Below are 22,795 nucleotides of genomic sequence, written 5' to 3'. Positions count from 1 at the left end.
CGTAAATGGGCTCTGTGCAGAACCTGTGCTGAAACCTTTCTCCCGTGAACACCTCCTTGATTTTCCTCATGCTTCATTCACACGCTGTTGGCCAAACAGAGACATCAACATCTCTGTGCATCCAGGCAGTAATTTATGAGCTGCTGACAGTCCGGAGGGAGTTCACCAGTGACGGCTCATTCAGCGCCGGCTCGTCCTCGCCGGACTGCTGGTTCCGTTATTCTCTCATGTACGCTTTTAATTGTATTTCCTGCTGTTCTCAGAAAAAGGCAGCTCGCAGAGGTCTACAACTCTTTATTAGTGACACGAGGGCAGTTCCACAGTAACGGAATTATGACAGCAGAATCTGGCCACATTTTGAGCCGAAAATTTGCTGTGATTATAATTCCGTTACCGTAGAATTACTTTCTGTTTTAGTTTGTAAATTTTTTTTTTTTTACAGTGCGTTCACCAGACTTCATTAGAGCTCCTCTTCACCCAGGTCCTAGTCCAAAATTATTTCGCTTTATCAAATAATTTATGCCCATTAGTTGTAGGAGATGTACTGCAGAATTTTTTGTTATTGATATTTTTTCCCAGTAGTTGCACATTTCTTTACCGTTTTGTCCTGTTCTTGTTTGTTACTTCTGCGATACTCATGTATTATCTTTTGGCTGTCCGATGCGGCAGACTAGTCTTCTGATTGGCCACAGTTCTGTTGCAGGGTGTGAATTCAGTACCAGGGCAGAGAGGACAGTTCCTGACACAGCAACAAGCAGTGTGGCTGTTCATTTAGCCAAGAGTTGAAGAAATTAGGATTCTCTTGGCGAGAAGGCGCCGCAGAGAAAGTTGGCTGATTGACGTCCTCGCTGTTGCAGCCAAACTGAATGCCGGCACAGTGAGAAGACGCTGTCAATGTATAAACGTAGCGAGGAAGTATGACGTCATGATCCCCAAGCTAGCTGGGTTCTAGTTACATTTGCTTTCAGAACTTGACGAATCCCGCTCAAATCCGGCTCCCTTCAGCGTGCACGTATGTGTTAAAACAGGGAAAATTGTTTGGCTGAATGCGGCTCTTTGTGTTGCCAGTGGAAATGTGACGTCATCCGTCCATCAGAACAACAAATCCATCGGAGGCTGCTGGGTTAAGGGACATTTGGCAAATTATTTCAGTCTGGTACTAATTAGTTTACTCAACCCCTCATTGTGTGTCTACACCTTTGGGTTTTACTCCAAAATCCTAAACTATGTGATGTCACAGTAAATGTTTTATACTTCAAATCTGTAGCCTGAAGGACAGACTGCGGTCAGTGTTTGGACTGATAGAATGTTGATAGCTGGTTTTACAAACCACCATCTAGAACAGAGCTACAGGACAAAGAACACACCGCACTCAAAGCTTAAAACATGTCAGCACACTCATCCACCCATTAGTACTCCAGACTTTTTTTCTGGTTCCATTGCGGCCCTCAGTTCCTGGATGCGGTTGCATAAACTGGTGTTGTCCCGCTCACTGGTCGGTTTAATTTTCACAGTTTCCATCAGCGACATTCTGTGTTCTTGGTGGTACGACAGTTCAAGGTACTGCTAGTGAAACTCTTTTCTCCATGAACCACTGAGGCTGGGAGCTCGGTCCCTCCTACTTAAGCCTGTGTTCCAAATAAAACCAGGAATATAACAGACCTTTAAGCCTGAGATTTTACTCATCGCAGTAATGCAGTTGACAGTGTTGTTGAATATTCTGCATCTATTCCCTTTTTTAAAAGACTTGTCATTGTTCCCAACATCTGAGTTTAGACAGAAGTTCCACACTGATGTGGTTTGTGCAGAGGTCGCGGTTAACAAGCGGCCTGGGACTTTGTGACTCCACTGTCAGTCCTCAGCCGCCTCACGCCTGATCTGCTGAGAGCAGGTTGGTTATAGAGCTGGACAGTAATAGCCGAGCTAGCTACTGTTCTCTGATGGCTTCCATATGGAATCCCTTTGCAGCAGCTGAAAACCCTTTTTACATCCGCTTCCTCTCAAATCTGACATGCTGAATGGTCTAACAACACCTAAGAAACTCAGTCTGGGTTCTGAAGACACAAATGATATGTTAGTGCAATAATACAACATCAGTGCTGGAGGTTATTTTACCTCAGCTGAGCCAAGCTGCTGGATTTAATCCACTACAGCAGAATAAGTGGAATGTTGGGAAGCCGCTAGCCCCGCTTCCTCACCGTCAGATCCTTGTAGCTTGGATCGTGGACCTGGGTTGTTTCCTGACACGTTGGATTCCTGCCAGAGTCCACAGACATTACAAGTGACTCTGAATTGCCCACAGCCTTGAATTTGCAGTGCCAGTGGTCATAAAGACACAAACATTTTACTGAGAGAGATTAAAACATTTATCCAGCAGGGGGCAGATTAGCGTTTTCACTGTGACATCATCTTGGAATAACTGTGTTCCTCCTTTGTTGTGCTCATTCCAGATGAGAACTTTCTGTTATGACTTTGTACCTGATTGCACTCCCATTCTTCGTACTTTGTAATTCCTTCAGTTTAAACCATCTCCACAGTTGTACTGCCCTCACTGTTCGCCATGGGTATTGCAGTTTGTGGCTGTGTTGTGTTACTGTCTTAGTGAACAAAATACACTTGAATTCATTGCAGAATTTGTGCTACATCAACAGTGTGGTTGTATAGTTTAAGTATATTTGTGCCATTTTTCATTGTGATTGATAAATGTTGCATCTCGTATTATTGATCAGGCAAAGATTTTGAATAGCATTCATTTTAAATGATGGACCAATATCTCAATTATTTATAAAATAACCATTGTTTCCATATTATAAGTAAAATGTCAAAGGATTTTATTTTATTATTCTAAGATGTTATTTTTATGTTATGTTTATTTTCCCCATTTAGCTTGTTGGTGGTGTGTATTTGATTGGACAAACTGATATATGATGTCTATTATTGCTGAAAGCCACCATGATGAATCTTGTTAGATATTTAATTTGATATAATTTGATAAGATATTAAATTCATTTAACAATGAACAAATGTGCAAATGATGTGTAGCAGTGATAAAGTGCACTAAACAGCGTGCTGTTAGTCAGAAATTTGGCATTCTGACCTGCCTTTGCTGTCCATGTTATATCTCACAGTCCAAACAAGTGGACTGCCAAGTAGTTGAAAGCTACATTCCCTCTTTGCATTCCAGAGCATTATCTTTCAGATTGAGGGCATGGTTTGTTCAGTCTTACTCATTCTCTAAGACACAGAACGGCTCTCTCGTTCAGATCTTCATCGTCGTCTTCTTTTTGTTTTACGACAGTTGGCTTCCAGCGTCAGGCTGCATTACTGCCGCCACCTGCTCCAGAGTGTGAATTACAGTACCGCATTCAGGACACAAGAGCATCTTGTTACATGCCCCGCTCCTCCATCTAAAGGCCGTTTATAACGACTTTTGTGCCAGTCGGTCATTTTTGGCAGTGAAGGTTTTTGGACTTTAGGTCAGGGAATATGAGCGACATTCTGACAACAGACAGACGGCGTGCATACAAATAACACCATATAATTTAACATATGGTGGTCACATGTTAATGGCTGAACAAGGAACTAAAGAAACATTCTGTGTTTAATTCATCTGAACGTCACACGGACTTTGGACAGAAATCATTTAAACGTTTCCCGTTAACAGTGTGTAAAAACGTTTTGGCTTCATCTGACCTTCTTTCTGTTTGTCCTTCTCAAGCAAAACCAAGCCACCGCCTCAGATCTCGCCGAGTAAGTCCAGCAACGGAGAGTTCTGTGTGGCGGCTCTGTTCGCGTCCTCTCGGTCCTGGTTCATCACCAACCCCAACATGAAGCGAGAAAAAGGTGAGCCGGTGTTCTCGCCACTACGCAGCTGCGGCATCCAGACATGAATGTCAGGAAGCAGAAAAATTACAAAATGAATGTAAACAAATCAGGATTTTTAAATACTTTTTGTAATGTGAAATATGTGACGAATAATTTTAATCATTTCTGGAACCTCGACTTCATTTTCTCAGATCAGTCCCGGCAGTCTGTCGTGGACTCGCTCTACATCATCAGTTGCTACGGTAACCTGGTTGAGCACGTCCTGGAGCCTCGACCCATAAGTACGGCTCAGAAGATAAGTGACGACACACCATTGGAGCTCAGTTCCTGTCCCCGGGCCTGCTGGAGCCTCGCCAGGTGAGTCTGCAGGATTAAAACAGCTTTTAGTGACACAGTCGGATCAACTCCAGAACCGTTTTGTTGTTGTTGTTTTTGGAGCAGGACTCCGCAGTGGAACGAACTGCAGCCGCCCTTCAACTCCAACCATCCGCTGGTGCTGGCCTCGGACCTGGTGCAGTACTATCAGTGCCTCCTGGCTGGTAAGAGCCGTGTTTATTAACTAATATCCACAAGTCCACAATATGTCCCATTGGTTCAGTGCCCCCTTATGAGAAGATCATTGGTTTGAGGCCACGCATGCCCCATTCTGCTTGTACATCTGGACTCAAGAAGGATAGCGGGTGCAAAATTTGTGCCAAAACAACATGCCACACATTAAAGTCTTTGACACGCCTGCGTGGCCATTTATGTTTTCTGTACGTCCTGTATGCATCATTAGTCCGGGCAGCGACCTCTCGTTCCTGCAGAGTTTCCGTGCACACTCTGCTGAAAGCCCGGCCGCAGCCTCTTATCGGTGCCACATGCTGAGACGGGACCTTCTCAGCCAGGAGCCATAACATTTCCCTTCTCCAAGACCTCCTCCGACAATATTTCTACCACTTCATGTCACGTTGTGTCCTCTCAGTGCTCTCAGGGCTGAGATCAGTTTTTGCACCAGGTGCTGCATTTTGAGTGCGGCGCCACACAGGGTGAGATGGAAACAGGTCATCTGCTGTGGCGACCCCGAACGGGAGCACCCGAAAGACAAAGAAGATTCTTAGGGCAGCGGGCTGTCCGACGCCTGAAACATCCCCTGATTTAATAATGACCACAACACACTGAGCACTTTAGGACGCCGCCTCAAAGGTCACATTGCAAACACAAAGTGCATACAGACGATCACACACAATCACCCCCCCACCCCGGAATAAACTTAGGTTTTGAATTCTGAACACAAAAATCTGTAATTATCCCCCATGTTTGCTGTGGGTGGTGCGGCGGTTGTGTTTACCCTAATGGTCGGACTCATCTGGACCGCGTCTTTCTAGTGCTCCAGGTCTAACTGGTAGGATATTTTCTCAAATTAGTGCTAATGGTCTCTCCGAGTGTCAGAGCAATGAGGACGCACTGGAGTGACAGGCGCGGGCATCGACTTATTCCACCAGTCTCTCTGCCAGCGTGGGCCGGGCGACTGGCCGCATAGCGAGGGATTCGTTGCATTAACATTTACATCCAATTAGCAGACACCAGATATCGCCGCCCGCCTGCTTTAATCCCCAAAACCAACTGAGTGTGAAGCCACGCCAGCTCAACGCCGCATAAACATAATTGTTCAACCCACTTCTCCTGCTTTTGCTGTTTTGCCTCCAGCCACTGTCCTACACTCCACCTCCGCCGATGACCGGGCGCTCCTGGAGTGCCACCTTCCATTTCTGTTCTTTACGGCCGTGCATGGCGCCGTCTTGCCAGCTCCCCCGTCTCTCTCTGTCTCTCTCTCCTTGGTCGCTTCTCTCCAGGGCTTGGCAGCACCGAGGTGAAGTGATCCAGGACAGCAAGTCGATTTGACCTCAGGATGAATTATAGCGCAGCCATAAGCTGCGTGTCGGGCCGCCCCTCACTGAGCATAACGGTCAGCCTGCCGCAGACACACGAACGCCACACGCTGCTTCTCCCCAACGCAAATTCTCTTATCGCCATCTGGTTTACTTTGCTAATACACAGGAGGAAAAAGGAGAGGGCAAGATTAAAGCAGGGAGGTGGAAGACACAATGTCGAACAAGAAACAGAAATACAGGAAAGATGCGTCCGGCGTTCATCCGCCAGATTGTAAGGGGGGGTGAATCAGGACAAGTTACGGAGGAGGGGTGTGCACGTTAGTTTTCCCCTAAGATACTTCATAAACATAGCAGGTAGAACTCCGGCTAATTGTTGAGCAGAGTGTCAGTCCGCGAGGCGGCGGGGTGGCAGCTGTTGATTGACAGGCCGCGGTCTTTGGTCTCGCAGCTCTATATTGGATGACCCAGCCTGATTAAAAATGCAGTATGCAGGGAAAAGGAATAAGGAAGGGGGAGAGGAAGGGCCAGGGTCAGGCCAGACCGGAGCCTCCAGGATGGGATGATAAAAGGCAGCAGTGGCGCCACTTCATGGTCACTATCTCCACCTGTCCATCTGCAGCAGCTCCTGGCAGCACTCATCCCGGCAGAGCCGCGCCTGGGCGAGATAAGGGCAGACTCCTATAATACAGCACACGCACAAACAGGAGGAGATGCTGCTGTGTGATCTGTCCCCGTGAAAGCAGACTCAAACCAACTTTTTGGTGTTTGGGGAAATCCTGAGCATGTAGACGGTTTGGACCACAGGATTTCTGTCTGCCTTTCAAAGAAAAACAAAAAAGAAGAAGAAGAAGCAGCTCCTATCAGCTCGTCAGGCCTATTTTCCATTAGGCAAACGATACGTCGCAGTGCGTCACGGCGTGATTTGAAAGTCTGCATCAGTGTCAAACGCTGGGAATCAGTCTGAAAGGATTCCCGCCTCAGTGGACGAAGGCAGACTTTGTTTATCGTTTGGTCCACGTGCGATGGCTCACGAGCCAGAACACAAGGTCACAATCTGACCTTCAGCAGCGTTTAATTCATAATGATCTAGTGTTTTGATCGTAACTCAGCTTGTGATTGTCCTACATTATGTAAAATATGGCAGTGTGGCCATGTGCTTCCCATCATCCAGCAGGAAGACTGTGGCATCTGGAAACATCCAAGGACACGCCCACGTGTCACCTGGCTGCCATAAATAGATAGATACTACTTTAGGAAGGTGATGCTGAACCGGCGATCTGCCTGGGTGATTGCAAACCAGAGTCCGAGATGTTTTCATGAAGCGGTGGATGCCCCCATGACCTGAGCTGACCTCAAAAACACCTGAACTTGCATGTTACATTTTGGAGCTGGTTTTGGACGGTTTTCTTTCAGCAGTAGTTTGCTTTTGACCCACCCAGAAGATAATCTTATACAAATAATGAAAGTTTGAGTTCAGTGCTGACGTCACTTCCCAGTTTAGCGACTTGCTAACTGCTTCATTTCTGCTATATTATGTAAAATCGAGTGAGAAATACACACTTCTAAAACTGAAAATGCTGTTTTTGGAACCTATTAACACCTCTGAACTTATTTACTATAAGACATTTTACAGAGGTTAGCATGCTGACGTCACTTCCCAGTTTAGCAACTTGCTAACTGCTTTGTTTCTGGTATATTATGTAAAATTAAGTGAGAAATACACACTTCTAAAACTGAAAATGCTGTTTTTGGAACCTATTAACACCTCTGAACTTATTTACTATAAGACATTTTACAGAGGTTAGCATGCTGACGTCACTTCCCAGTTTAGCGACTTGCTAACTGCTTTGTTTCTGGTATATTATGTAAAATTAAGTGAGAAATACACACTTCTAAAACTGAAAATGCTGTTTTTGGAACCTATTAACACCTCTGAACTTATTTACTATAAGACATTTTACAGAGGTTAGCATGCTGACGTCACTTCCCAGTTTAGCGACTTGCTAACTGCTTTGTTTCTGGTATATTATGTAAAATTAAGTGAGAAATATACACTTCTAAAACTGAAAATGCTGTTTTTGGAACCTATTAACACCTCTGAGCTTATTTATAAGACATCTTACGGAGGTTAGCATGCTGACGTCACTTCCCAGTTTAGCGGCTTGCTAACTGCTTTGTTTCTGGTATATTCTGTAAAATTAAGTGAGAAATACACACTTCTAAAACTGAAAATGCTGTTTTTGGAACCTATTAACACCTCTGAACTTATTTACTATAAGACATTTTACAGAGGTTAGCATGCTGACGTCACTTCCCAGTTTAGCGACTTGCTGCTTTGTTTCTGGTATATTATGTAAAATTAAGTGAGAAATATACACTTCTAAAACTGAAAATGCTGTTTTTGGAACCTATTAACACCTCTGAGCTTATTTATAAGACATCTTACGGAGGTTAGCATGCTGACGTCACTTCCTAGTTTAGCGACTTGCTAACTGCTTCATTTCTGGTATATTATGTAAAATCAAGTGAGAAATACACACTTCTAAAACTGAAAATGCTGTTTTTGGAACCTATTAACACCTCTGAACTTATTTACTATAAGACATTTTACAGAGGTTAGCATGCTGACATCACTTCCCAGTTTAGCGACTTGCTAACTGCTTTGTTTCTGGTATATTATGTAAAATTAAGTGAGAAATACACACTTCTAAAACTGAAAATGCTGTTTTTGGAACCTGTTAACACCTCTGAGCTTATTTATAAGACATCTTACGGAGGTTAGCATGCTGACGTCACTGCCTAGTTTAGCGACTTGCTAACTGCTTCATTTCTGGTATATTATGTAAAATCAAGTGAGAAATACACACTTCTAAAACTGAAAATGCTGTTTTTGGAACCTATTAACACCTCTGAGCTTATTTATAAGACATCTTACGGAGGTTAGCATGCTGACGTCACTTCCTAGTTTAGCGACTTGCTAACTGCTTCATTTCTGGTATATTATGTAAAATCAAGTGAGAAATACACACTTCTAAAACTGAAAATGCTGTTTTTGGAACCTATTAACACCTCTGAACTTATTTACTATAAGACATTTTACAGAGGTTAGCATGCTGATGTCACTTCCTAGTTTAGCGACTTGCTAACTGCTTCATTTCTGGTATATTATGTAAAATCAAGTGAGAAATACACACTTCTAAAACTGAAAATGCTGTTTTTGGACCCTATTAACACCTCTGAGCTTATTTATAAGACATCTTACGGAGGTTAGCATGCTGACGTCAATTCCCAGTTTAGCGACTTGCTAACTGCTTCATTTCTGGTATATTATGTAAAATCAAGTGAGAAATACACACTTCTAAAACTGAAAACGCTGTTTTTGGAACCTATTAACAGCTCTGAACTTATTTACTATAAGACATTTTACAGAGGTTAGCATGCTGACATCACTTCCCAGTTTAACGACTTGCTAACTGCTTCATTTCTGGTTTATTATGTAAAATAAAGTGAGAAATACACACTTGTAAAACTGAAAATGCTGTTTTTGGAACCTATTAACACCTCTGAACTTATTTACTATAAGACATTTTACAGAGGTTAGCATGCTGACGTCATTTCCCAGTTTAGCGACTTGCTAACTGCTTCGTTTCTGGTATATTATGTAAAATCAAGTGAGAAATACACACTTCTAAAACTGAAAATGCTGTTTTTGGAACCTATTAACACCTCTGAACTTATTTACTATAAGACATTTTACAGAGGTTAGCATGCTGACATCACTTCACAGTTTAGCGACTTGCTAACTGCTTCATTTTTGGTATATTATGTAAAATCAAGTGAGAAATACACACTTCTAAAACTGAAAATGCTGTTTTTGGAACCTATTAACACCTCTGAGCTTATTTATAAGACATCTTACGAAGGTTAGCATGCTGATGTCACTTCCTAGTTTGTTCCAGCTTTCACCAAATTAAATATCCGTTCCATTGAAAGAATGCAAAAAAACACTCATTATTTGTTTTATATAACGGCTAAAATAGATCCTTGTTATTTGAAATTTTATTAATTTATAAACAACAGAAAAGGGACTTAGATGTTGGTGTTCCACTGCTGCTAAAGTCCTTTTGAACCCTCATTTGTGACGTTCAGACTTTAGCAGCTCTGGAGTAAACACGTCGGTGACTCATGGACCACTTGTTTTTGAGGCGGGCGGCGATGGCAGCGTGCTTTCTGATGGTGGCGCTCTCCTCTCTCTACCTGTCATATAACGTGCTAATTGTGGAGACTGACTGACTGGCTGGCTCGGCTGTCCTCCGGGGACTTTCAGGCCCATGACAGGCCCGCCACAGTTGCCTCGTCAATAGATCTAATTGCTGAGAGCGAGAGGGGCCGCTGTGAAGGCTTCAGCGCATCAGGCGTTTGGTAAAGAGAAACTGTGGCGCCATGGTGGGGTCAGTAATCAAAGAGAGAGACAGAAAGGACGGGATAAGTGTAGCGCTGGCTGAATGAGGGAGCTGTCAGTCAAAGCGGCTCTGAATGATGTATAATGACCCGTCTCGGATTCTGTCCGGGTGCCAGGGCCGATCTGCCAGAAAGCCAGAAGTGAGACAGGTGGGACGGACGAGGCAGCAAGTGAAGCACACGGTGCATCAGAAAAAGTAGACATAAGAGAAATGAAATCACGGAGAGCAGACATGGCAGCTCTGTGCAGCCAGATCCATCAGATGGTCAGCTCCTTATCTCCCCCTGGAGATCAGCCGGCCCCCGGCCAAAGGCCCCGGCAGGTCGGGCTACATCAATACCTCGCCGGCCTTTGTTCTTGTTCTGACTCCCTGCTTCACTGCCCCGGCTAACAGGCCGCTGCACACCGACCTCCAGTGCAGCTCAGCGACACACTGCGGTGCCCACAGTCAATAAAGTCGGTGACACAGACGTCTCTGTTGGCGAGTCCGCGTGAAAAAAACAAAAAACAAAAAAAATAGTAAGTTATATAGCGAGCAAATGTGCCGCTGGAACCAGAGTGTTGTGCATTAAGATGCAAGAAAGGCCAGTTTGCAGGTTTAGGCACAAAATACATATAATCTGTGAGTTCAGTATTAACGCTGTCCACCACACAGACAGTTCATTTCTGCACAGCAGTATTTCGCCATAGTTTAAAGAGGCCCAGGCCTTTGTCATGTGAGAATCGTTAACAGAGAATTCGACAAATCGGACGCCAACGTCGTCTGATTTGTCGTCTATCCATCTCAGCAGTGCTGCTCCATGTAAAACTGCTGACAGCGTGTGCGCTCGCAGCGTCTCTGTTTGATATTACAACCCCAATTCCAGTGAAGTTGGAACTTTGTGTAAAACATAAATAAAAACAGAATAAGATTTGCAAATCCTCTTCAATCTATATTCATTGAATACACCACAAAGACAAGGTATTTGATACCACTGTCCCAGCTTTTTTGAAATGTGCTGCAGGCATCCATTTGCAGAAAACAATAAAGTTTATCAGTTTGAACATTAAATATCTTGTCTTTGTGGTGGATTCAATTGAATATAGGTTGAAGAGGATTTGAAAATCATTGTATTCTGTTTTTATTTACATTTTACACAACGTCCCAACTTCACTGGAATTGAGGTTGTACATATTTCTCATATATTATGTAAAAGCTAGGGAGAAGTAAGCACTTCTAAAACTGAAAACCCTGTTTTTGGAACCTATTAACAGCTCTGAAGTTATTTACTATAAGACATTTTACAGAGGTTAGCATGCTGATGTCACTTCCTAGTTTAGCGACTTGCTAACTGCTTCATTTCTGGTATATTGTGTAAAATCAAGCAAGAAATAAACAATTCTAAAACTGAAAACACTGTTCTTGTAACCTGATAACACCTCTGGAGTCATTTACGAGACATTTTGTGGATGTTAGCTTGCATGCTAACTTTCACTAACTTTGTTTCATTAATTTTAATACGTGTTAATGCACAGAGGACGATGTACAAATATTCCTTGATTTGCACAACATAAATGATGATTTCATTTGAACATGTACAAATTGTACGTAAGACAATAGGATCGTAACAATTAACTAAACAACTGCAAATTATAAATAACACAATGCTCATACGGCCGAGGGTATTTTAGAATTGCATTATATTTATTTTTGTAATGGTTTCCAAACTATATATATATATATATATATATATATATATATATATATATATTTTTTTTTTAGTGTCATCTGAATTAATAAGACAAATCATGGTATTGTAGTTGGGTGTTGGTCTTAATTAATCCAGGCCAGATTTAGTCTCAGGTGTCAGAGGTTTCGGGGGATTGAACCCCGACATCCTCAGGTTTTGGTGAAGCTGCTTGAGATCACTGGATCTGACGCGATGATGTCATCAGTGCATATTAAAGTCAGTGTCAGCGCTGATAGCAATAAGACATTCATTAATCAGAAATGATATCTGACACAATAATCAATAATGGAAATAATCAGTGTTTTGTGTCCTGTGAGGACGGAGTGAACGATGTGTTCTGTGATTAATGCTGATGTTTGTGATTTACTGCTGTGATCTGTGTTTGACAGACAGGCTGTAGGTTCCGTCCCCTCTGAGCGCCGCCGTACGTCTGTGCTTTATAAAAAAAAAAAAAAGAAGCCGTCTGTCTGTGAATCACATCGACGTTCCGTCTCTAAAGAGCCGTAATGAACGTTCAGAAAGCAGTACGCTGAGATGGAGATATGACTGGAACGGGAGAGTCAGGCTACGGACACACACACACAGAGTAACAGACACACACACACGCACACACACAGAGTAACACACACACAGGAACAGACAGTAACAGACACACACAGTAATAGACACAGGAACAGACACACTAATAGACAGTAACAGACACACACACACACACACGCACACACAGAGTAACACACACACAGGAACAGACAGTAACAGACACACACAGTAATAGACACAGGAACAGACACACTAATAGACAGTAACAGACACGCACACACACACAGAGTAACACACACACACAGAGTAACAGACACACAGGAACAGACAGTAACAGACACACACAGTAATAGACACAGGAACAGACACACTAATAGACACGGGACCAGACACAATAATAGACACAGGAACAGACACACTAATACACAGTAACAAACACAGACGCACTAACACACAAACAGACACATGCTAACACACACATACACTAACAGACACACTAATACACAGTAACAAACACACTAACACACAGACACAGGAACAGACACACTAATATACAGTAACAGACACAGATGCACTAACACACTAACAGACACATGCTAACACACACATACACTAACAGACACACTAATACACAGTAACAAACACACTAACACACAGACACAGGAACAGACACACTAATATACAGTAACAGACACACTAACAGACACATGCTAACACACACATACATTAACAGACACACTAATACACAGTAACAGACACAGACACACTAACACAGGAACAAACACAGACGCACTAACACACAAACAGACACATACTAACACACACATACACTAACAGACACACTAATACACAGTAACAAACACACTAACACACAGACACAGGAACAGACACACTAATATACAGTAACAGACACACTAACAGACACATGCTAACACACACATACATTAACAGACACACTAATACACAGTAACAGACACAGACACACTAACACAGGAACAAACACAGACGCACTAACACACAAACAGACACATACTAACACACACATACACTAACAGACACACTAATACACAGTAACAAACACACTAACACACAGACACAGGAACAGACACACTAATATACAGTAACAGACACACTAACAGACACATGCTAACACACACATACATTAACAGACACACTAATACACAGTAACAGACACAGACACACTAACACAGGAACAGACACACTAACAGACACATGCTAACACACACATACACTAACAGACACACTAATACACAGTAACAGACACACTAACACACAGACACAGTAACAGACACACTAATAGACACAGGAACAGACACCATAACACACAAACAGACACAGTAATAGACACAGTAACAGACACACTAATACACAGTAACAGACACAGACACACTAACACACAGTAACAGACACACTAACACAGGAACAGACACACTAACAGACACATGCTAACACACACATACACTAACAGACACACTAATACACAGTAACAGACACACTAACACAGGAACAGACACACTAACAGACACATGCTAACACACACATACACTAACAGACACACTAATACACAGTAACAGACACAGACACACTAATACACAGTAACAGACACAGACACACTAACACAGGAACAGACACATGCTAACACACACATACACTAACAGACACACTAATACACAGTAACAGACGCACTAACAGACACACTAATATACAGTAACAGACACACTAATAGACACAGGAACAGACACCATAACACACAAACAGACACAGTAATAGACACAGTAACAGACACACTAATACACAGTAACAGACACAGACACACTAACACACAGTAACAGACACACTAACACAGGAACAGACACACTAACAGACACATGCTAACACACACATACACTAACAGACACACTAATACACAGTAACAGACACACTAACACAGGAACAGACACACTAACAGACACATGCTAACACACACATACACTAACAGACACACTAATACACAGTAACAGACACAGACACACTAATACACAGTAACAGACACAGACACACTAACACAGGAACAGACACATGCTAACACACACATACACTAACAGACACACTAATACACAGTAACAGACGCACTAACAGATACACTAATATACAGTAACAGACACACTAACACAGGAACAGACACACTAACAGACACATGCTAACACACACATACACTAACAGACACACTAATACACAGTAACAGACACACTAACACAGGAACAGACACACTAACAGACACATGCTAACACACACATACACTAACAGACACACTAATACACAGTAACAGACACAGACACACTAATACACAGTAACAGACACAGACACACTAACACAGGAACAGACACATGCTAACACACACATACACTAACAGACACACTAATACACAGTAACAGACGCACTAACAGACACACTAATATACAGTAACAGACACACTAATACACAGTAACAGACACAGACGCACTAACAGACACACTAATATACAGTAACAGACACACTAATACACAGTAACAGACACAGACACAGGAACAGACACACAAATACACAGTAACAGACACAGACGCACTAACACACAGACAGAGTAACAGACACACTAACAGACATATGCTAAGACACAAATACACAGTAACAGACACAGACGCACTAACACACAGACAGAGTAACAGACACACTAACAGACATATGCTAACACACAATCACTAACAGACACACTAATACACAGTAACAGACACACTAACACACAGACACAGGAACAGACACACTAATATACAGTAACATACACAACACACAAAAAGACACACTAACAGACACATGCTAACACACTAATACACAGTAACAGACACATGCTAACACACAAACAGACACAAAAAGACACATGCTAACACATACACTAACACACACAGACACACACACACAAACAGACACACATTACCAGACACAGTAACAGACACACATAGTAATAGACACAGGAACAGACACACTACTACACAGTAACAGACACACTAACACACAAACAGGCACAGTAACAGACACAGACACATTAACACAGACACACATTAACAGACACAGGAACAGACACACATCAACAGACACAGGAACAGACACACACAGTCATAGACACAGGAACAGACACACAAACAGGCACAGGAACAGCCACACACAGTCATAGACACGGGAACAGACACACTAATATACAGTAACAGACACAGGGGAGGTGATGGTCTCCTGGTTAAGGTGTTGGGCTTGAGTCCAGAAGATCATGGGTTCAAATCCCCGCCTGACTGGAAAATCACTAAGGTTTCTTGGGCAAGGCCTTTAATACAAGGCGCTCCCGGTGTGTAGTGTGTATGGCAGCACCCTGACATCGGGGTGAATGTGAGGCATTAAAAGTTCCCTGAAAAGCCTTCAGTTAATTCAAAATGCTGCAGCTAGAGTGCTGACGGGGACTAGAAGGAGAGAGGATATTTCACCCATATTGGCCTCTCTTCATTGGCTTCCTGTTAATTCTAGAATAGAATTTAAATTTCTTCTTTTGAATAATCAGGTCCCATCTTATCTTAGGGACCTCATAGTACCATATCACCCCAATAGAGCGCTTCGCTCTCAGACTGCAGGCTTACTTGTAGTTCCTAGGGTTTGTAAGAGTAGAATGGGAGGCAGAGCCTTCAGCTTTCAGGCTCCTCTCCTCTGGAACCAGCTCCTAATTCGGATCAGGGAGACAGACACCCTCTCTACTTTTAAGATTAGGCTTAAAACTTTCCTTTTTGCTAAAGCTTATAGTTAGGGCTGGATCAGGTGACCCTGAACCATCCCTTAGTTATGCTGCTATAGACGTAGACTGCTGGGGGGTTCCCATGATGCACTGTTTCTTTCTCTTTTTGCTCTGTATGCACCACTCTGCATTTAATCATTAGTGATCGATCTCTGCTACCCTCCACAGCATGTCTTTTTCCTGGTTCTCTCCCTCAGCCCCAACCAGTCCCAGGAGAAGACGGCCCCTCCCTGAGCCTGGTTCTGCTGGAGGTTTCTTCCTGTTAAAAGGGAGTTTTTCCTTCCCACTGTCGCCAAGTGCTTGCTCATAGGGGGTCGTTTTGACCGTTGGGGTTTTTCTGTAATTATTGTATGGCTTTTGTCTTACAATATAAAGCGCTTTGGGGCAACTGTTTGTTGTGATTTGGCGCTATATAAATAAAATTGATTTGATTTGATTTGAAGCGCTTTGAGCGTCTGAAGCAGATGGAAAAGGGCTATATAAATGCAGTCCATTTACCAGTTACAGACACACTAACACACAAAATGACAGAGTAACAGACACATGCTAACACACACATACACTAACAGACACACTAATAGACAGTAACAGACACAGACACACTAACACACAGACACAGGAACAGACACACTAATACACAGTAACAGACACATACACTAACAGACACACTAACACACAAACAGACACAGGAACAGACACACTAATACACAGTAACAGACACATACACTAACAGACACACTAACACACAAACAGACACAGGAACAGACACACTAACAGACACATGCTAACACACATACACTAACAGACACACTAATATACAGTAACAGACACACTAACACACAAACAGACACATGCAGTAATAGACACAGGAACAGACACACTAATATACAGTAACAGACACACTAACACAAACAGACACAGTAACAGACACACACTAATAGACACAGGAACAGACACACTAATACACAGTAACAGACACAGACACACTAATACACAGTAACAGACACACTAATATACAGTAACAGACACACTAACACACAAACTGACACAGTAACAAACACACTAACAGACACATGCTAACACATACACTAACAGACACACTAACACACAAACTGACACAGTAACAAACACACTAACAGACACATGCTAACACATACACTAACAGACACACTAACACACAAACAGACACACATTAACAGACACAGTAACAGACACACACAGTAATAGGCACAGGAACAGACACACTAATAGACACGGGAACAGACACACTAATACACAGTAATAGACACCATAACACAAACAGACACAGTAACAGACACACACTAATAGACACAGGAACAGACACCATAACACACAAACAGACACAGGAACAGACACACACTAATAGACACAGGAACAGACACAGACTCACTAACACACAAACAGACACAGGAACAGACACACTATGAGGTCCCTAAGATAAGATGGGACCTGATTATTCAAAACCTTATAAGTAAGAAGAAGAATTTTAAATTCTATTCTAGAATTAACAGGAAGCCAATGAAGAGAGGCCAATATGGGTGAGATATGCTCTCTCCTTCTAGTCCCTGTCAGTACTCTAGCTGCAGCATTTTGAATTAACTGAAGGCTTTTCAGGGAACTTTTAGGACAACCTGATAATAATGAATTACAATAGTCCAGCCTAGAGGAAATAAATGCATGAATTAGTTTTTCAGCATCACTCTGAGACAAGACCTTTCTAATTTTAGAGATATTGCGTAAATGCAAAAAAGCAGTCTTACATATTTGTTTAATATGCGCTTTGAATGACATATCCTGATTAAGATTTCTCACAGTATTACTAGAGGTCAGGGTAATGCCATCCAGAGTAAGGATCTGGTTAGACACCATGTTTCTAAGATTTGTGGGGCCAAGTACAATAACTTTAGTTTTATCTGAGTTTAAAAGCAGGAAATTAGAGGTCATCCATGACTTTGTCTGTAAGACAATCTGTTGTGTGGGCCGCTGAAGAGGAGGTACTGCTGGCCCACCACCACCAGAGGGCGCCCTGCCTGGAGTGCGGGCTCCAGGCACCAGAGGGCGCCGCCGCCTCACGTGAGCAGCTACGGTGACAGCTGTCACCCATCACCTGAGACAGCTGACGGCAATCATCTGTGGGGTATATCAGCAGGACGGCACCTCCACCTCATTGCCGAGATATCGTTTCTACCTACGAGGTAACGTATCAAAGCTGACGGAGTGTATCCTTTTGGATTAGTGTATAGCTTGTGGATTACTGTTCCAACGAGAGGTGGAGGTAACTTCCCTGCTGTTCGGAGTCTTGGGTGCAAACGCGCCCCCATCTAACTGTTCTTTGTTCCTCGCCAGCAGTACCAGGTCCGACACGCGGAGGCAGTGGCCACCTGGGAGTTCGGGACTTGGCGGCTCCAGTATTTCCGGGGTCCTGTGGCGGAGGAAGCCGTGTGGTTCGGGTCTTACCTTGGAGAGGCGTCTCCTATCTTCGAGCCTGCCCACACGACATTTTTGTGAATTGACTGTTGTCCATTTCGTGATTGGTTGTATTCGTTGTGCACGTTCACAACAGTAAAGCCTTGTTATTTGACTTTCTCCATTGTCCGTTCATTTGCGCCCCCTGTTGTGGGTCCGTGTACTGACACTTTCCCAACAGGATATCTCGGCCAACGTCATGGATCCCGAGGGGCGTCAACCGGCTGTTGAACGGCCAGTGGAAGAACAGGACGCGCAGGCATCCGCGGGAGGGGTAATCGGTGAGTTGCAGCGGATCCTCACCGCTTTCACGACTCGGTTGGATTTCATGACCGAGCAGAACGTCCTCCTGAACCGCAGGGTGGAGGCTCTCGCCGCGCAGGTAGAAGCGCGCCCTCCGTCCCGTAGATCCTGTGCGTAACGTTGACGTTCCACTGGTTGTTCAACGACCTCTCCCTCCTTCCCCGGAAGCATACATAAGCCCTCCAGAGCCGTACGGAGGCTGTGTGGAGACGTGCGCGGATTTTCTGATGCAGTGTTCGCTCGTCTTCGCACAGCGTCCCATTATGTACGCGACCGATGCTAGTAAAGTAGCTTATGTCATAAACCTGCTTCGCGGTGAGGCACGCGCTTGGGCTACAGCGCTCTGGGAGCAGAATTCACGGCTCCTTCTGACATACGATGGGTTTGTGAGGGGGCTCAGAACCGTGTTCGATCACCCTAATAGGGGCGAGACCGCTTCAACCGTGCTACTGTCAATGAGACAGGGGCGCCGGAGCACAGCTGTTTATGCAGTCGACTTCCGCATCGCGGCTGCGAGATCCGGCTGGAATAACGCTGCCCTCCGCGCCGCCTTTGTAAACGGACTGTCTTTGGTTCTCAAGGAGCACCTGGTGGCTAAGGACGAACCGCGGGATTTAGACGGGCTTATCGATCTTGTCATACGGTTGGACAACCGGTTAGAAGAACGTCGGCGGGAACGAGACGAAGGGCGTGGCCGGGCACGCGCCGTCCCTCTCCCTTCCGGTTCCGACCGCGCTCCGCCTTCCCCACGCTCCACGGCCCCTGCGCTCCGTGGGGCCACAGCTCCCCCTACTGACGAAGCTATGGACACGAGTAGGGCAACATTTAGGGCACCAGCTGCACAGAGGAGACGGGCCCATGGAGCTTGTTTTGTTTGTGGTGCACTAGAGCACCATGTGAGAGACTGCCCCGAGCGGTTACAACACCAACGCCCGCCCCTAGAGACTGGGCTAGGGGTGGGCCGAGACATTTACGTGGGACACACCCACATTGCTACACGACTCCCAGTCACGATCCTGTATGAGGATTTAACCCTGAAGGCCCCAGCACTGGTGGACACGGGCTCTGAGGGGAATCTGTTGGACTGCAGATGGGCCAGGAAGATAGGGCTCCCTCTGGTGGCGCTTACCTCGCCTGTGCAGGTTCGAGCGCTATATGGCTCCCTGCTCCCTCCGATCACACATAAGACACCACCTGTAACGCTGGTGGTGTCAGGAAACCACCGGGAGGTGATCGAGTTTTTTGTGACTCAGGCCACTTCCCGTGTGGTTTTAGGCTTTCCCTGGATGTTGAAGCACAATCCCCGGATTGATTGGCCGTCCGGGGTAGTGGTTCAGTGGAGCGAGACCTGCCATCGGGTGTGTCTAGGTTCCTCGGTTCCTCCCGGCTCCCAAGCTAAGGAGGAGGTCAGAGTCCCGCCCAATCTGGGGACGGTGCCGGTGGAGTACCACGACCTTGTCGACGTGTTCAGCAAGGATCTGGCGCTCACACTCCCCCCCCACCGTCCGTACGATTGTGCCATCGATTTGGTTCCAGGCAGTGGGTTCCCGTCCAGTAGACTGTACAACCTCTCACGGCCTGAGCGCGAATCAATGGAGACCTACATCCGGGACTCGTTAGCTGCCGGGTTGATCCGAAATTCCACCTCCCCGATGGGCGCAGGTTTCTTTTTCGTGGGTAAAAAGATGGCGGACTTCGTCCATGCATCGATTATAGGGGGCTGAACGAAATCACGGTTCGCAACCGATACCCGTTACCCCTGTTGGATTCGGTGTTCACGCCCCTGCATGGAGCCAAGATTTTTACCAAGCTTGATCTTAGAAACGCGTATCATCTGGTTCGGATCCGGAAGGGAGACGAGTGGAAGACGGCATTCAACACCCCCTTAGGTCACTTTGAGTACCTGGTCATGCCGTTCGGCCTCACAAACGCCCCCGCGACGTTCCAAGCCTTGGTTAACGACGTATTGCGGGACTTCCTGCACCGGTTTGTCTTCGTATATCTAGACGATATACTCATCTTTTCTCCGGATCCTGAGACTCATGTCCGGCATGTACGTCAGGTCCTGCAGCGGTTATTGGAGAACCGGCTGTTTGTTAAGGGCGAGAAGTGTGAGTTTCACCGCACCTCTTTGTCCTTCCTGGGGTTCATCATCTCCCCCAACTCCGTCGCACCTGATCCGGCCAAGGTTGCTGCGGTGAGAGACTGGCCCCAACCCACAAGCCGTAGGAAGCTGCAACAGTTCCTCGGCTTTGCGAATTTCTACAGGAGGTTCATTAAAGGCTACAGTCAGGTTGTTAGCCCCCTGACAGCTCTGACCTCACCAAAAGTCCCCTTCACCTGGTCGGATCGTTGCGAGGCCGCGTTCAAGGAGTTGAAACGGCGCTTCTCGTCTGCACCCGTTCTGGTGCAGCCCGATCCTAGTCGCCAGTTAGTGGTTGAAGTGGACGCCTCGGACTCAGGGATAGGAGCTGTGCTGTCCCAGAGTGGGAAGACCGATAAGGTCCTTCATCCGTGTGCCTATTTTTCCCGCAGGTTGACCCCGGCTGAACGGAACTATGACGTCGGCAACCGAGAACTCCTTGCGGTGAAACAGGCTCTTGAAGAGTGGAGACACCTGTTGGAGGGGACGTCCGTGCCATTCACGGTTTTCACTGACCACCGGAACCTGGAGTATATCAGGACCGCCAAGCGGCTGAATCCCAGGCAAGCCCGCTGGTCACTGTTCTTCGGCCGTTTTGACTTCCGCATCACCTACCGGCCCGGGACCAAGAACCAGAAATCGGATGCCTTGTCCCGGGTACACGAAGACGAGGTCAAAGCGGAGTTGTCGGATCCACCATAACCTATCATCCCGGAGTCCACTATCGTGGCCACCCTCACCTGGGACGTAGAGAGAATCGTCCGGGAGGCCCTGGCACGAAGCCCGGACCCCGGGACTGGACCAAAGAACAGACTTTACGTCCCACCAGAGGCAAGAGCTGCAGTCCTGGACTTCTGTCACGGCTCTAAGCTCTCCTGTCATCCAGGGGTGCGAAGAACCGTGGCAGTTGTCCGGCAGCGCTTCTGGTGGGCGTCCCTGGAGGCCGACGTCCGGGACTATGTCCAGGCCTGTACCACCTGCGCCAGGGGCAAGGCCGACCATCGCAAGGCTCCGGGACTGCTACAGCCACTGCCCGTGCCTCATCGCCCCTGGTCCCACATCGGCCTGGATTTTGTCACGGGCCTCCCGCCGTCCCAGGGAAACACCGTGATCCTCACGATAGTGGACCGATTCTCCAAGGCGGCTCACTTCGTGGCCCTCCCGAAGCTCCCAACGGCCCAGGAGACAGCGGACCTCCTGGTCCACCATGTCGTCCGCCTGCATGGGATACCATCAGACATCGTCTCCGATCGCGGTCCCCAGTTCTCCTCGCATGTCTGGAGGAGCTTTTGCCGGGAACTGGGGGCCACGGTCAGTCTCTCGTCCGGGTATCACCCCCAGACCAACGGGCAAGCGGAGCGGGCCAATCAAGAAATGGAGCAAACACTGCGTTGTGTGACAGCCGCGCACCCGGCGGCCTGGAGTACTCATCTGGCCTGGATCGAGTACGCCCACAACAGTCAAGTGTCATCAGCCACCGGCCTCTCCCCCTTTGAGGTGTGTTTGGGGTATCAGCCCCCATTGTTCCCGGTGGTTGAGGGAGAGGTCGGTGTGCCCTCGGTCCAGGCCCACCTGCGGAAGTGCCGTCGGGTGTGGCGTGCCGCCCGTTCTGCTTTGTTG

At 45.7% G+C, this 22,795-nt stretch overlaps 1 protein-coding gene across 1 annotated transcript in view; it reads left to right on the top strand.

Moving 5' to 3' along the window:
• Window positions 1-22,795, top strand: part of bcas3 (BCAS3 microtubule associated cell migration factor) — a 700,663-nt gene that overhangs the window by 266,391 nt on the left and 411,477 nt on the right. The window contains 3 exon segments of the mRNA XM_034169027.1: window positions 3,719-3,843; window positions 4,017-4,182; window positions 4,267-4,364. Coding sequence (XP_034024918.1) covers window positions 3,719-3,843; window positions 4,017-4,182; window positions 4,267-4,364 — 389 coding nt within the window.

The sequence above is a fragment of the Thalassophryne amazonica genome, chromosome 4, assembly GCF_902500255.1.
Source record: "Thalassophryne amazonica chromosome 4, fThaAma1.1, whole genome shotgun sequence".
Classification (NCBI taxonomy): domain Eukaryota; kingdom Metazoa; phylum Chordata; class Actinopteri; order Batrachoidiformes; family Batrachoididae; genus Thalassophryne; species Thalassophryne amazonica.
Note: the sequence above shows the minus strand (reverse complement) of the source record. Positions and strands in the feature narration are given on the sequence as shown.